General features: G+C 37.0%; 2 protein-coding genes across 9 annotated transcripts; one reads left to right on the top strand and one right to left on the bottom strand.

Moving 5' to 3' along the window:
- The first annotated feature begins 3347 nt into the window (after window positions 1-3347).
- Window positions 3348-4925, top strand: LOC112741412 (pentatricopeptide repeat-containing protein At5g48910). Its single transcript, XM_025790393.2, has one exon. It carries the CDS (start codon window positions 3348-3350, stop codon window positions 4923-4925), a length of 1578 nt encoding a protein of 525 aa, XP_025646178.1.
- Window positions 4926-5276: 351 nt separating this feature from the next.
- On the bottom strand, window positions 5277-10530 carry LOC112741411 (uncharacterized). Of its 8 annotated transcripts, none has more exons than XM_025790391.3 (10): window positions 10123-10530; window positions 9866-9909; window positions 9488-9608; window positions 9219-9333; window positions 8564-9087; window positions 8093-8375; window positions 7736-8006; window positions 7030-7191; window positions 6026-6484; window positions 5277-5843 (listed from the first exon to the last, which is right to left on the bottom strand). In XM_025790391.3, exons 1-10 carry the CDS (start codon window positions 10295-10297, stop codon window positions 5547-5549), a joined length of 2451 nt encoding a protein of 816 aa, XP_025646176.1. In that variant the 5' UTR covers window positions 10298-10530; the 3' UTR covers window positions 5277-5546. The 8 variants fall into 8 exon arrangements, with proteins under 8 accessions (XP_025646176.1, XP_025646175.1, XP_025646174.1 ...); XM_025790390.3 differs by having other exon boundaries at window positions 7030-7194; XM_025790389.3 differs by having other exon boundaries at window positions 7730-8006.
- Between the last annotated feature and the right edge of the window lie 3063 nt (window positions 10531-13593).

Below are 13593 nucleotides of genomic sequence, written 5' to 3' on the forward strand. Positions count from 1 at the left end.
AATAGAACTTACTCATTCACAAGAGCTTCTTGCTCTTATTCCCTTGCCGAAGTTTTTGCAGGGGCTTGCTGTTGAGATTGTGGAGGGAAACTAGATTACACAGTAAAGTGTTTTAAAATAAACCGAAATTATTATGATATAGCATCAAATTAATAAAAAACATTTTAAGTATAACTTACTCATTAACGGAAGCTTCTTTCTCTGATTCCCTTGCCAAAGTTTTTGCGGATGCTTGCTGTTGAAGTTGTGGAGGGCAACTGGATTACACAGTAAAGTGTTTCAAAATGAACCAAAATTATTATTATATAGCATCAAAACTAATAAAAAAGTATTTTAAGTAGAACTTATTTATTAACAGAAGCTTCTTCTGTTTGAGTTGTGAAGGGATAGAGGTAAAGATTTTTACTTGTTTTAATTCTTCCTCAAGAGAACTTGGAAGAGCAATTGCAATAAGAAGTTAAGAACTCTAATGAAGGTAAACAAAAAAAGGAGTTAACATGCAGTAAAGTAAATTGTAAACCTGCATTAATGAAATCTGCACATTGATTAGAATAGAAAAGTAAATTGAAAAACTCACATATCTAGAGGTTGAGACTGACTTTATTGTTGAACTACTAGGATTTGTTCTATACGATCAGCTATTGGGCTACTCATAGCATAGTTATCAGAACCGAACCGGTAATTGACCTGGTCATACGATTGGGTCACTGGGTTACTGGTTCAACTGGTGAGTCATTGATTTACTCGGTTGACCCGGTCATAATTAAATAAAAATATAAAATTATAGAAATAAAATTAAAAATTAAATACATATTTTCGAAAATATATTAATAACAATCAAATATCAATTCCTAGATATAATTTGTAGTGTAAAAAGAGATAATAAATTAGCTACTAGACAAAATACTTTCTCAATTTAAATAAATAAACAAAAGATAACACAATCAATATCAATATATCAATATATTTGTATACTATGTGTTGCTACTTATTTGGTATTCATGTCAATCATGCTTAAAAGGGTAAAAAAAATAAAAATTCATTCATAGTTTATTATAAATTTAATTTTTGTCAACTATAATATTGAGAAGCAAGCTGGCGCAGTGACAAGACGGGATGCGTGTCTTTTGGCTACTCCATGTTCGAACCCTGCACTCATTTTTGGAGTATATCAGACGGGCGCTCCTAGCATGGACCGGTAGCGTGCGGGTCTTGTACAGTTTAGAGTGCGAACCGGTCGGTTTTCAACGGATTTGACCACCGTTGATCGGTTCAATTGCAGGTCTGGTCCAAACACCTAACCGAACCAAACAGACCATCGGTTCATCGATTTTTCGATCGAACCAGTCGGTCCGGTCCGATTCTGATAACTATGACTCTCAGTAAATAAAATTTCGTGTCAATAATTAAAAAAATATATTATTACCTAAATTTAATAGAGCAATGTAAGTATGTCAACTTACATAGTTGCAGGTTGTAAAGTGTAAACTCTATTTTTTTTCCTGCCATTTTTTTCTTGTAAAAGTCTTTAGGGATATTTTTTCTAATAAAAAAGATACGAAGTTAAAATTATCAACTAAGATATTCTAATTAAAAATAGAAGTAGTAAATAAATATTAAGATAAATTATATGGTATTGCTCGGTGCATTTACAAACCGTTCTAAACTTGTCTGTGTTTGAAATACAGGTTCATTTTCACTACCCAAATTTACAGTTGACCGCCTAAGTAAAAAAATAAATATTATTCAGTAAAACCAAAGAAATTACATAAAGTTTTAGCATAGAAAGAAAAAGAACATTATATAAAAAATTGAATCCTACGTCTGTGATAAATCATAGTGCACGTCTGTCGAGTCGCAAATATTTTGTTGTGTTTCAGCCTAAGCAACTTTTCTTTGTCCAGGACTGTAATTTTTTTTTCTTCATTCTTTTTTCTGTTTCTTTTCTTTTTTTTTACTTATCTCCTCTATTTCTTTGCTTCTGAAAATTCATACAAAAAAAATTGATTTAAAATCAGAATGAACCTAAATTCAAAAAGAAATAAACCGAAATTTTTAAATGATTGCAACATACAATCCATGTTAAAAAAACAAGCAGAGAAACAAGAATGATCAAAGAAATTATAATGAAAATAATATAATTGGTTGTTAGTTGGAGCAATAGTAAAAATCTAATTTAAAGATTTTTTGGTGTTTTGGGCGCGTGTTACACGCTTTTTTAATGAGAATAATTTTTATTAGTATTAAACTTGTTTAGTTAAACTTAAATGACAATAAAATTTGAATGTGTAACCGTTCTAAAAAAAATATATGCTCTTCAAACATTATATCATAATTTTTTTAATTTAATGGTAAGATTCTTTTGTTTTACATATTGAGATCACCTATTTTTTAATTTTAGAAGATTTAAATTTTTTTGTACACGTCTATAATAAAAGAGACGTGACTAATAAAGAATAACGAATTTAGATATACACAAAAATTAACTATTAAAATTAATTATTAATATAAATACATATTACAATATAAAATATATATTAAAAAATTTAAATAATATATTTATATATAAATATATAATAATTAATTTTAATATATATATATATATATATTTATGAATAAAAAATTTATTATATTTTTTAATTTTATTTATCAATATTTTATTTTAAATAAAATGATAAAATTGTATTTATACTGTTATAGACTATTTTACTCAAAATATTATTTTTATAAAATTAATATTTAATTCGGTCTTTAAATTTATAATCTTAAATTTTTAATTATTTTTATTTAATTCTCAAAATTTATAGTTGTGAATTACATCACATTAGTTTCTAAGATAATTTCTAACATACAAACGTTAATAAACATAAAAACTGACCTGAACAATTAATGCCAAAATGATGTGATTTTAGTTTTGATTTTGGTTTTGGTTATCAAATAATTCAAAAACAATGTCCTATCACTTATTTTTAATTTTTTTTTTAGTAAATACCATTTAAGATATTTAAATTATTTGAGTGTCAAAATTAAAATGATGACATTTTATAGAATCTAACGGAATATCTAATTTTTCATGTCAGCATTTCTTTAATATTATTGTTTAGATATTAACATGAGTTATGTAATTAAATGAAAATCATTAAAATTTTAGAATTAAATTCAAACTCGCCTATAAATTTAATGACCAAAATTAAGTATTATTTCGATTTTGTATGCTTGGTATATAAATTTTTAGCTTTTAATTAAAAAGCACTTGGTTGAAAATTTCAAAATTCTAACACTACTCTTAATTTTGTTTGAGTAGATAAGGATTTGTGTGTTTGATAGAGGTGTCGTGATATACTGATATGATAGAGAATACCAACGTGAAGAACGGCTTCCTCACAACCCTCGCCAAAAAATGCAACACCCTCACCCAACTGAAGCAACTTCACGCCCACATTCTCCGATGCCGCGTGAAACACACGCCCTTCGCCATCGCCCCTCTCCTCTCCGCCGCAGCCTCCTCCAACCACTTCTCCTACGCCCACTCCATCTTCTCCACGCTCCACCTCGTTCACCGCAATACCTTCATGTACAACACCATGATCAGAGCCTACCTTCAACAAGCCCATTCACCCCTCTCCGCAATCTCCTGCTACGTCTCCATGCTTCGAAACGCCATTGCCGTTAACAACTACACCTTCCCGCCTCTCATCAAGGCTTGCATCGCACGCAATGATGCTGTTGTTGGTCGTTTGGTGCATGGCCATGTCGTTCACTTCGGGTACTGTGAAGATCCCTTTGTCCTCAGTGGGCTTATCGAGTTTTACTCCGCTTTATGCCACGTGGACACGGCAAGGGTGTTGTTCGATAGAGCAATGACGAAAGATGTGGTGGTTTGGACGGCCATGATCGATGGCTACGGCAAAACTGGAAACTGTGAGAATGCAAGAAAGCTGTTCGATGAAATGCCTGAGAGAAATGTTATATCGTGGAGCGCCATCATGGCGACTTATTCGCGGGTTAGTGACTTCAGGGAAGTGCTGGCTTTGTTTGGAGACATGCAAAATGAAGGCATAAGGCCGAACGAGTCGATACTCGTTACTGTTCTTACTGCGTGTGCGCATCTCGGTGCGCTCACGCAGGGAATTTGGGTGCATGCCTATGCCGTGGGATCCAAGCTTGAGTCTAATTCAATTCTGGCTACGGCTCTGGTGGATATGTACTCTAAATGTGGATGTGTGGAAGCTGCTTTATCAGTTTTTGATCGGATTGCATCCAAAGATGCTGGAGCATGGAATGCTATGATTTCTGGTGTTGCCTTGAATGGTGATGCAAGGAAGTCTTTAGAGTTGTTTCGCCAAATGGTTGCTTGTGGAACTAAGCCGACCGAGACCACATTCGTGGCTGTCCTTACTGCTTGTACTCATGCAAAGATGGTTCAGGAAGGCCTTCAATTGTTTGATGAAATGAGTAGCATTTATGGCGTCGCGCCACAGTTGGAGCATTATGCATGCATGATTGACCTTTTGTCCAGAGCTGGTATGGTGGAGGAAGCCGAGAAATTCGTGGAGGAGAAGATGGGTGGACTTGCTACTGGTGATGCCAATGTCTGGGGTGCACTTCTGAATGCATGTAGAATTCATAAGAATCTTGATGTTGGAAATCGAGTATGGAAGAAGCTGCTTGATATCGGTGTAGCCGACTGCGGTACTCATGTTCTTACATACAATATATACAGAGAAGCTGGGTGTGATGCAGAGGCAAACAGAGTTAGAAGTAGGATTTCGGAAGCAGGGATGCAAAAGAAACCCGGTTGCAGCACAATAGAGGTTAATAACGAAGTTGAAGAATTTCTTGCAGGAGATCATTCTCATCCGCAAGCACAAGAAATGTGGAAATTGCTTGATTCTATTTTCAAAATTTCCAATCTAGAAACCTAATGATGGGTGTAAATTATTGTTCACACCCGAATTGTTTGCTTGACTGGAAGAGAGTGAAGTCGCTCTCACTTTGCCTCATTTGTACATTTTTTTGCTATAGATCCCAAATCTAATACACCAACATTCCTTCAAAATCTTTTTCCCGATCCAAGTAAAGGAACAAACGGAAGGGGGAGAAAAGGATTTACATTTACTACACATCATGCCTTGTCTTGGCTAAAAATAATTAAACATTGTAAAATGTCGATTGATCCGATTCCGATCTAAATAACGTTTAAAGCTTTGTGCTCGCATGTTGAAAGTATTTCCGCAGCATGAACAAAATAACGCGTGCAAAGGAACAGCGAGCTGTAGATAGGAACAAAAGATTTTTTTAACTATAACCATGATACTAAATAGAAAAGATGTACCAAATAAACCAAATTAGCACACTTAGTACCTACGTTAAACATGACAAACATAATTTATGTAAAATACACCCTCGTGGCAGCGGGCAGCAGCCAATCATGGTCCCTTCAGACCAAACAGTAACACATTTGGCCGTATAGACCGTGGAAATGCCTCTAATTCGTCACTTACAAACTCACATCAGAACCCTGAAAAACTGGGTAGTGATTAGGATTAGTAGCTGTTTTGCCATAACTGCTGGGACTGCTTAGCTGGTTGGTTTTGTGAACCACCCAAGTTTGCTTCCCTAGGATGCTGATGCTGCTGCTGCTGAGGTTCCAAAGAAACGCCAGCCTGAGACTGGTAGAAATTAGGGTATCCAAGGGATCCAAAATTCTGTGAAGGCTGCTGCTGTCTTTGCCGAAATCCACCTTGTTGATTCTGTTCCGGCAAGTTGAAATACATGCTGGGAGGAAGTGCAGACACTGATCGTGATCCAGGTCCATGAGGCCACATTACAGAGTTCTCATTCTGGCAGATAAAAATAAATAAATAAATAAAAGAGAAACAACCAGTTCAGCTTCACCAGAAAAAAAGTGACACAAAATGAACCACGTGTCACATCATCTATATTGTCATGTGTAAACAGCCTTCAAATGCAAGTTAACAGAATTTCATTTTATTAACATGTTTTATTTGAGAGCCGACTGTACCTGTTGTAGTGACATCATATGACTGTTGTCCTTAAACTGGGAATTTATAACATCATCATATCCAATGGTTGTTCCAGTAGGAGCAGTAGGGGGGTTCAAAGGAAAATTTCCTCCAGGAACGTTTGTTGAACTTCCAAACCCATATCCAGGTGGAATAGCAGTAGACTGAGTCATACTGACAGAAACACCATTTTTATATTGAGGAAGCAATGCTGCCAGAGACTGGGGGTATGTGCTATTTCCAGCAAAGCCCTGCTGAAAAGCCGATGGCATATACGTATAGCTCTGAGGCAAGATAGGATAGCTAATCATATTAGCAAAATGTCCCATCGGAAGAGAAGGTTGAGAATACGGATGCACAGCCACATGTTGAGGGAGCCCAGGTCCGGTAGCAACATTGCCACCAGGCAGCGTCTGTGGATTGGGTTGAGGTGCAGAAATGCCACCTGATCTTAGAGCCTGCACATTGACGGGAAAATTATCGAAAACCAGATTTCAGTTTCCATCTTTCCCAGAACAATAACTTCAGGATCTCAGAAATCATAAAAACAAATCTATAACAATGCAGAATACACCCACAAGGCCATGACCATAAGATGTGTCAACTTTAACCAATGTACAAATAACTGATGTTGTAATAGCTGTGGACATGTGAAATTTATGGTATAACATACCTTCGAATATGTGGTTAATGTTAAATGTAATGGAATAGTTCTGCAGCAATTGAATATTAGCGGGTGTACGCAGCGCAGTTTGGATTGGTTTTGAAGAAAAATCAATCCATCCAAAGTATATAATTTGTTGCGGTTTGGATTGGATCGGTTTGATTTTATTTTTAAATATATCATAAGCCAGAATGCTTAGTTTCACTTTCACCACGCATTTTAAAGGTTGCTGATATAAAACTTTATACTCTATAAGCCATATTACTATGTTTCATTCATACAAATCATCTCCCAGCTTGTATACGAAGAAACTTAAATTAGGAAGAATAGAAGGTTCACCTCTGACATTGATAAGGAAGGACCGCCAATTGAAGAAGTGATGTTGCCATATTTTGCATGCATTGATTGTGTTGCTGAAGGGAAAGGTGAGTATGGACTATCCTCCCTTGCAGTTTGAACTGTTGAAGCCAACAGAGAACTGGGCAAAGAATTTGTATACGCCTGCTATAATATCAAAAAGAACTTTAGAGCTGGAAAGCAGAACCACTGGATAACTTTACACAGATTCACAATCCCATCAACGAACACAAAATTACAATAACAAGACTTCCCACACTATCTGGGAGTTGCTATATAGATCAAATGGCGTTTCTGTTTTTCTTCAGAATAAGTTATTTAGATTCTAGGTATTAAATTGGTGTATCTTACAGTTTTTTTTTTTTTTTTTGGCCTTCCTCTACTGCTATCTGTTGGTACAAGATGTCAAGATCATATTTTAATGTATAACTGATCCATTGATATTGAAAATTATTTATACAATTCGATCCAATGCTCTACTCTCAACGAAAGGTTTGCAAGATTACAGGGTTGATATATTCTCCAAGGAGTGGACAAAGGCACAGTATTGGCCATCCAAGTTTAAACACTACAAATTTTTTGTCAACCATTTTAAAACCTACTCTAGTTCATTGGAGTTCTAAAATAATATCCAGACATCAAATCAATTCAATCTACATAACCAACATATAACAAGTATTACCATTACATTAGAGAAGGGACCTAGGTTTTGCATCGGCAAGCTTGTCTGCGGTTGAGGGAATGGGACCTCTGGTTGTTGTGCGGTTTCATAATTAAATCCATGCGAGGATGAAGGAAATGAATATTGATTCTCCTGAGCAGCTTCAGGGGGTTGAGGTTTTAAAGCCTCTTGGGAAACAGATGCTTGTTCATATGTTTCAACATTCACACCATTTCCATGAACTAAATTTTCACCTGAGGTAGTAGCAAGATGCTCATCCCTGTAATACTCTGGATTTCTGGGAGGAAAAATATCCACAAGAAACTATGAATGGCTAGAATATTGCAGTTCGAAACAACGTAGACCGTCATATAAGAAACATACCTAGTTTCTAAGGATCCAATGGCTGAAACATCTGCCGGTGCAGATGCATCGTCCAAGTTACTTTTGAAGGGCCCAGATGCATATGAGGCAGGTCCCGAAAGGGAAGCATTGTTCGCAGGCCCAAAACTTCCTAAGCTCAGATTCAAGCATTCTGGAGTATGGAGCTGCAGGTGATCTGGAATTACTAAAGAAGGATTGTCCTCATCTGGTTCCGTTGCACTGTTGTCTCTCTGTAAATTTAGCTGCCCCATGTTTGCAGTTACTGATGAAATACCATCTTCGGCTGAAAGAAAGAAATTTAATAATTATGGCTAGAGTATGGACATCAGCGCATCTCTAATATACATTTAAAAAACAACTAAGACTCTTGTATTAGGAGTGATTCGCTTCATGAACCAAGTCTAACAAACAATTATAAGTGTCTTGGTGTGTCCTTGTACAAGCAACAATTACATCGAAAAACAGATATACCTCCTGTGTTATCTTCTGACGTACTTTTAGCAGAAATAGAAGCAGATTCAGTATTGTCTGCATTCTCAACAGAACCATCATCAGCTACATGTTCTTCTAGGTGAGTCCTCTGGTGCCAATTAGCTTCACCATCATATTCTGAATTTACTTGTGGATCAACAGCAGTAGATACACTAATATCTTGTTGGTTCTCCATACGAGGCCATTCATCATCCTGTGGTACGCTAGCATAGCCTTGATCAGTATTTGTCTCTGAAATCTTGGAAGCATGGCCTTGAAATGATTGGGAATTATAATCCAATGGTGCTGGAGGGGCCACAGCATTTTGATGATGACCACTGTGGAGAGAAGAGTTATGCATAGGCACCTTGGTCTGTGGTCTACCCATCTTAACAATGTCAGCCATTGAAAGTTGACCAGCATTCCGCACCCATGGAGATTGCAATCCACCCTGTTGTGATGACGATGATACTGCATCACCCATTCCTAATGCAGATGTTTTATTTTCAGTAGTCACAGAATCACTGCAACAATTTTAAACATAAGTTAAATGTTGTAAGTGGGAACTGGAACTCCACCTCAGCTAAAGCAGTAATACCCGCATAACTAGGCAACTAGCTGTTTCTGTTTATAGGAAGTATGAAGGAAAAGCTACCTGTAGGATGGTAGTTGCCTGTTCCCATTATTCCCCAACAAACCGGGTGCAGAGCCTCCATAAGCAGGAGTTCCATTTCCCTTCTTGTATACAGGTTTTCCCAGCAGACCAGCATCTAATATCCAAAAATAGCACAGAAAATGTAAGCCATAACAAGAAAACCAGCTTAAGATAAATAATACAAACTCCAGACTCCAGAGCAATGATTTAACAAAAAAACATATTGGTCCAAAGACTAGTAAGAAAGAAAAAGGGCATCATTGGCTTACCACTACTGCTGAACTGGTTTGTGCCACTACGTCCACCATGGCGATCTGTGCCAGTCCTAGCACCACCACGATTCGACGTGTTATTTGTCCCACTAGGCCTGTAATCAGCTGGGTCCTTACTCTGAAATAAGTGCAAAACAGGATGGCAGCGGTTAGCAGAAGCAACTGGGTAAGTTAAACTAACCCTTCAAATCCGCTTATCAAAACTAGCATACGACTAATTTATAAGCCTACACGCATAACATGGTAAAAGCATCATACAACATATACAATAATAGCAGGCAAACACACACTCATAGATGAAAAGCCAGAATTCACAAACACAGAATCAACTTTGAGCAGCAGAAACAATATGCAGACTTCCGACATAAAACGCACCTCTTTTTTCTTCTCTCGTTTGCTCTTCACCTCATGAAAAGTATCTACAGTACACAATTCATAAACATATTAGCAGGAAAAAAAATGATCACCGAACTACTGCACTATCTAAATATATCAACAAGAAGAGCCAATTCATGTCACGTGCAGGTCACATGCCACGCAATCCCCTATTGAACCGAATAATCACAGAAACTCCATAGTGTTTGAGAAAGGAAAACGACTTTCAGTTCAGTTCAGTTAGTTTCGGTTCGAACCTTGTGAGAGGAGGCGAGTAACAGCTTCGTCAGGGTCCATGTTGCAGTCGCGGAGGGTGGCGTAGATCTCGTGGTCGGGGAAGTTGGAAACGATCTCCTTCACGCTCTGAACAATCTTCCTACACGACGCCGGCACCGGAACCGGCGTCGTGGTCGTCGTCCCCTTGCCGCTCATCTCTGTCTGTATGTGTCTCTGATCAGAGTTTGGGTGGCTTTGAAGGAACGCCGCCCCAATAAGGGGTCGCCTGAGATTCTAGGGTTCCGCTGAGCGCGCCAAGAGTTTCTCTTTCTCTTTCTGTCGCCGAGCTTAGGTTTGCAGTGAAAGCAAAAGCGAAAAACTCCTTACCACTCTCCCCCGACTCCTTTTCTTCTCTCCCTGTCACCAAATTTTCTATTATTTTTTTTTATAAAAAATTGTGGATATTTCGAATTTTATTATTTGTATATTAAAAATTGTCACTAAAATAAATCATCATATACTTTTTATATAAATAATTAAAAATATATAATTTAATTTGTTTTTAGTATATATTTCATATTTTAAGTAATAATTAATTTTAATATACACTTAATATAATTTTTATTTTATAATTAAATCTTACATGTACATCTATGTAATTGAATAATTATATATTAATTTAGATGTATTAAGTTCAACAACTGTATTTTTTATTTAATCAGGTTTATGTGTTAAAATAATTTTTAAAAATAATTTTAAAAATTAGTTATTTTTATTAATATATTTCTGGCAAGGATACTCTTTTCAAGTTATACATCAGTCTTATGTTAATTCAGAGCACCTGACAGTTCGAACTGAACTGGGAGTATCCTCGTGAACTCGGACCCAAGCGTGGTACCTACAAAATGGTCTCCGACGCTCAAGTAAGTGAAAAATCACTTAGAAAAATGAGTGTATGATCAGTGAGTTGTTGTTGAATGATCTACTAGCCCTAGCCAACCTTATTCTCGTTTTATAGATTGGTTGGTGCTAAATGAGTCATCGGTTTGAGCTGAGATCTTTGTGGCTAACTTTGGGACGAGATTATAGGGAGTGATTTGTTAGGATAGAGTCATTTATTTTCGTATGTGGGTTGACATGCCGAGGTATAATGCGGTTCATCCGATGTTATAGGGATATCGTACATAGCCCCCAAGCTTGACTTGGAAAACGTAGTTTTAGCAAGTTTAGCTTACCTTGTGTGGTTATACCTCGGTGTTTAATGGCAAGTGTGTAGCCCCAAGCTCAACGCGCGTTGCTACTACTTCAAGCTTGGGTTTTATGATTATTATTTAGATACGTAACGGGTTTAAAAAAGAAAAGATAGGTTTTGAATAATTATTTACCTTGTTGACTGGGCTGCAATAATTTTGGTTGGCCGATTGGGATACAGGCTGTTTGCATTGGCCATGTGAACAGTTTCAGTTGTTAACTTCTCACTAAATTAGTGGATTGTAATTAAATATTTTTGCCGTTTTCTCATTGGGAAGAAACACAACGCACGACTCAAGCCACTTTTGCTTAAGTGGAAAAGGACATATCTTCGAAAGGTTTGTCTTCTCCCCTTCTTGTCCCTTTCTTTGTCTCAGTTTCTTTTGAAAAAATGGTTAAAGAAAAGGAAAAAGACAAGGTCAAAGTAGTTGAAGTAAATAAGCAGAAACCCTACCATTGGGTTTACATTGATGTGAAAACTCGAGCGTCGTCGTATTACGAATTTGTGATGTCGAGTCGCTTCGTGAGCTGAAAGCTCTGAAGCTTGTTAGGGAGGGGTCGGGGGTTTGCATTGAACTTCTCCCTTGTATTAGTGAGGAGAGAGTCTGCGAAAGGAGGCGAGATTGGAGATATTTATATATGTATATTCCTTACTTTACTGAGTTGCATGTGAAATTCTCCTTTTCTGACTTTGAATGCAAAGTCTTAACTCAACTTAATTGTGTCCCGTCGTAGTTGCACCCTAATTCCTGGGCATTTCTGCATGCGTATGAATGTTTGATGGATTTTCTCAAGTTTTCCTGTTCTCTGAATGTTTTCTTTTCTTATTTCAATCGAAAGGGGTGCGGAAGGGCCTTTGGGTTTTTTTCAGTAGTGTTTCGAGGGTTACCTGAAACTGTAGGTCGACCTCGGACGAGATCTTCTGTATCGGTCTAAGATGATGTGTCCGGCTGGTAGGTGGCGGCCGGAGTCGTCGTGTCCGACTTGTTGGACTGTCTGCACTGCTGATTCTTAGTCTCCGGAGGGTGGGGGTACCTGCAAGAGACTCCGATGCCTAAGTTAGCATGGGTATTTGACGATTGGATTTTTGACGGTTTAGAATTTCACTAATGAAATCTCGTTGTAAAGTATAGTTTCTAAACCAATCACTAATCCTTTCATACAAAAAGTTGTTTGTCACAAGTACAAACCCCTAAAATTTATAAACCGAAGTATTTAAACCTCGGGTCGTTCTCCCTAGGACTTACAATGAAGTGTCTTGTTATTGGTTATGAGTTATTTTGGGGTTTTGGGATAAGGAGCATGAAAAGTAAATGGCAATGAAAATAAACTAACAACTATAAAAGGCTCTTGGCAAGGTGTGAGAACTAGAAATCCTATCCTAGTTATCCTTCTCAATTGTGATGAGAATTGTTCATTGCTACCACTTAGTTAACCCTTACTAATTAAAGGAAAGTCAAGTGGATGAATTGACTTGAGCCACAAGGCCTAGCCAACTCCCAAGGAAAGACTAGCTTTAATGCACTCCAAACCAATTAGCAATCTCTCCAATTATCAATCAACAAAGGAATTAGATAACTCAAGTGTCACTAATTACTCTACCTAAGCCAAGAGGATCAAAATCTACACTAAAATCCAACCAAGCATTTCATCAAACACTTGGAAGGCACAAAAGAAAAGTATAGTCAATCACAACAAGAATGAATTCTAACTACAATTGAATGTAAAGAATTAACAACAACAATCAAGGAAATCACAATTATCATGAATTACCTCAAATTGCATTATTAAAAGAAAACCAAGGAACAACAATATATCCAAAACAAAAATGAAGAATTACAATTATTAAAGTACACATCTAGAAAGAGGAAGAGGAGGAGATTAAGAATTGGTAAATGAAAAGTGAATCAAAGTATGAGTTTAAACCTAGATCTAATAAGAGAGATTAACCTAAACCTAATCCTAATCCTAGAGAGAAGAGAGAGCTTCTCTCTCTAGAAACTAACTACTAAGCTAAACTAAACTAATTGGTAACTAACATCTAAAGTGATCAATTTGATGATTCATGATTCATGCCTCCTCCTTAATCCTTCATCCTTTTATTCCTTTCCCTTAGCAATTTGGCGCCAAAAATGGGTTCAGAAACCCTCTCAAATCGCCAGGCACGTGTTGCATTAATGAGGTCATGTGCTAGCATTGGCGCGTGCGCGCATGGTACGCGTGCGCGTCCCTGGTCGATTCTGCAATGTGCGCGCGAGCGC

This window comes from Arachis hypogaea, chromosome 14 (genome assembly GCF_003086295.3).
Source record: "Arachis hypogaea cultivar Tifrunner chromosome 14, arahy.Tifrunner.gnm2.J5K5, whole genome shotgun sequence".
Classification (NCBI taxonomy): domain Eukaryota; kingdom Viridiplantae; phylum Streptophyta; class Magnoliopsida; order Fabales; family Fabaceae; genus Arachis; species Arachis hypogaea.

Bases quoted from the DNA above. Each gene is read 5' to 3' on its own strand.
- LOC112741412 (XM_025790393.2), top strand. From the start codon at position 3,348: ATGATAGAGAATACCAACGTGAAGAACGGCTTCCTCACAACCCTCGCC.
- LOC112741411 (XM_025790388.3), bottom strand. From the start codon at position 10,297: ATGAGCGGCAAGGGGACGACGACCACGACGCCGGTTCCGGTGCCGGCG. The intron at 8,007-8,092 runs GTATGTTTCTTA...TTTTCCTCCCAG, and splicing joins ATTGGATCCTTAGAAACTAG to AAATCCAGAGTATTACAGGG. The intron at 5,844-6,025 runs GTACAGTCGGCT...TTTATCTGCCAG, and splicing joins ATATGATGTCACTACAACAG to AATGAGAACTCTGTAATGTG.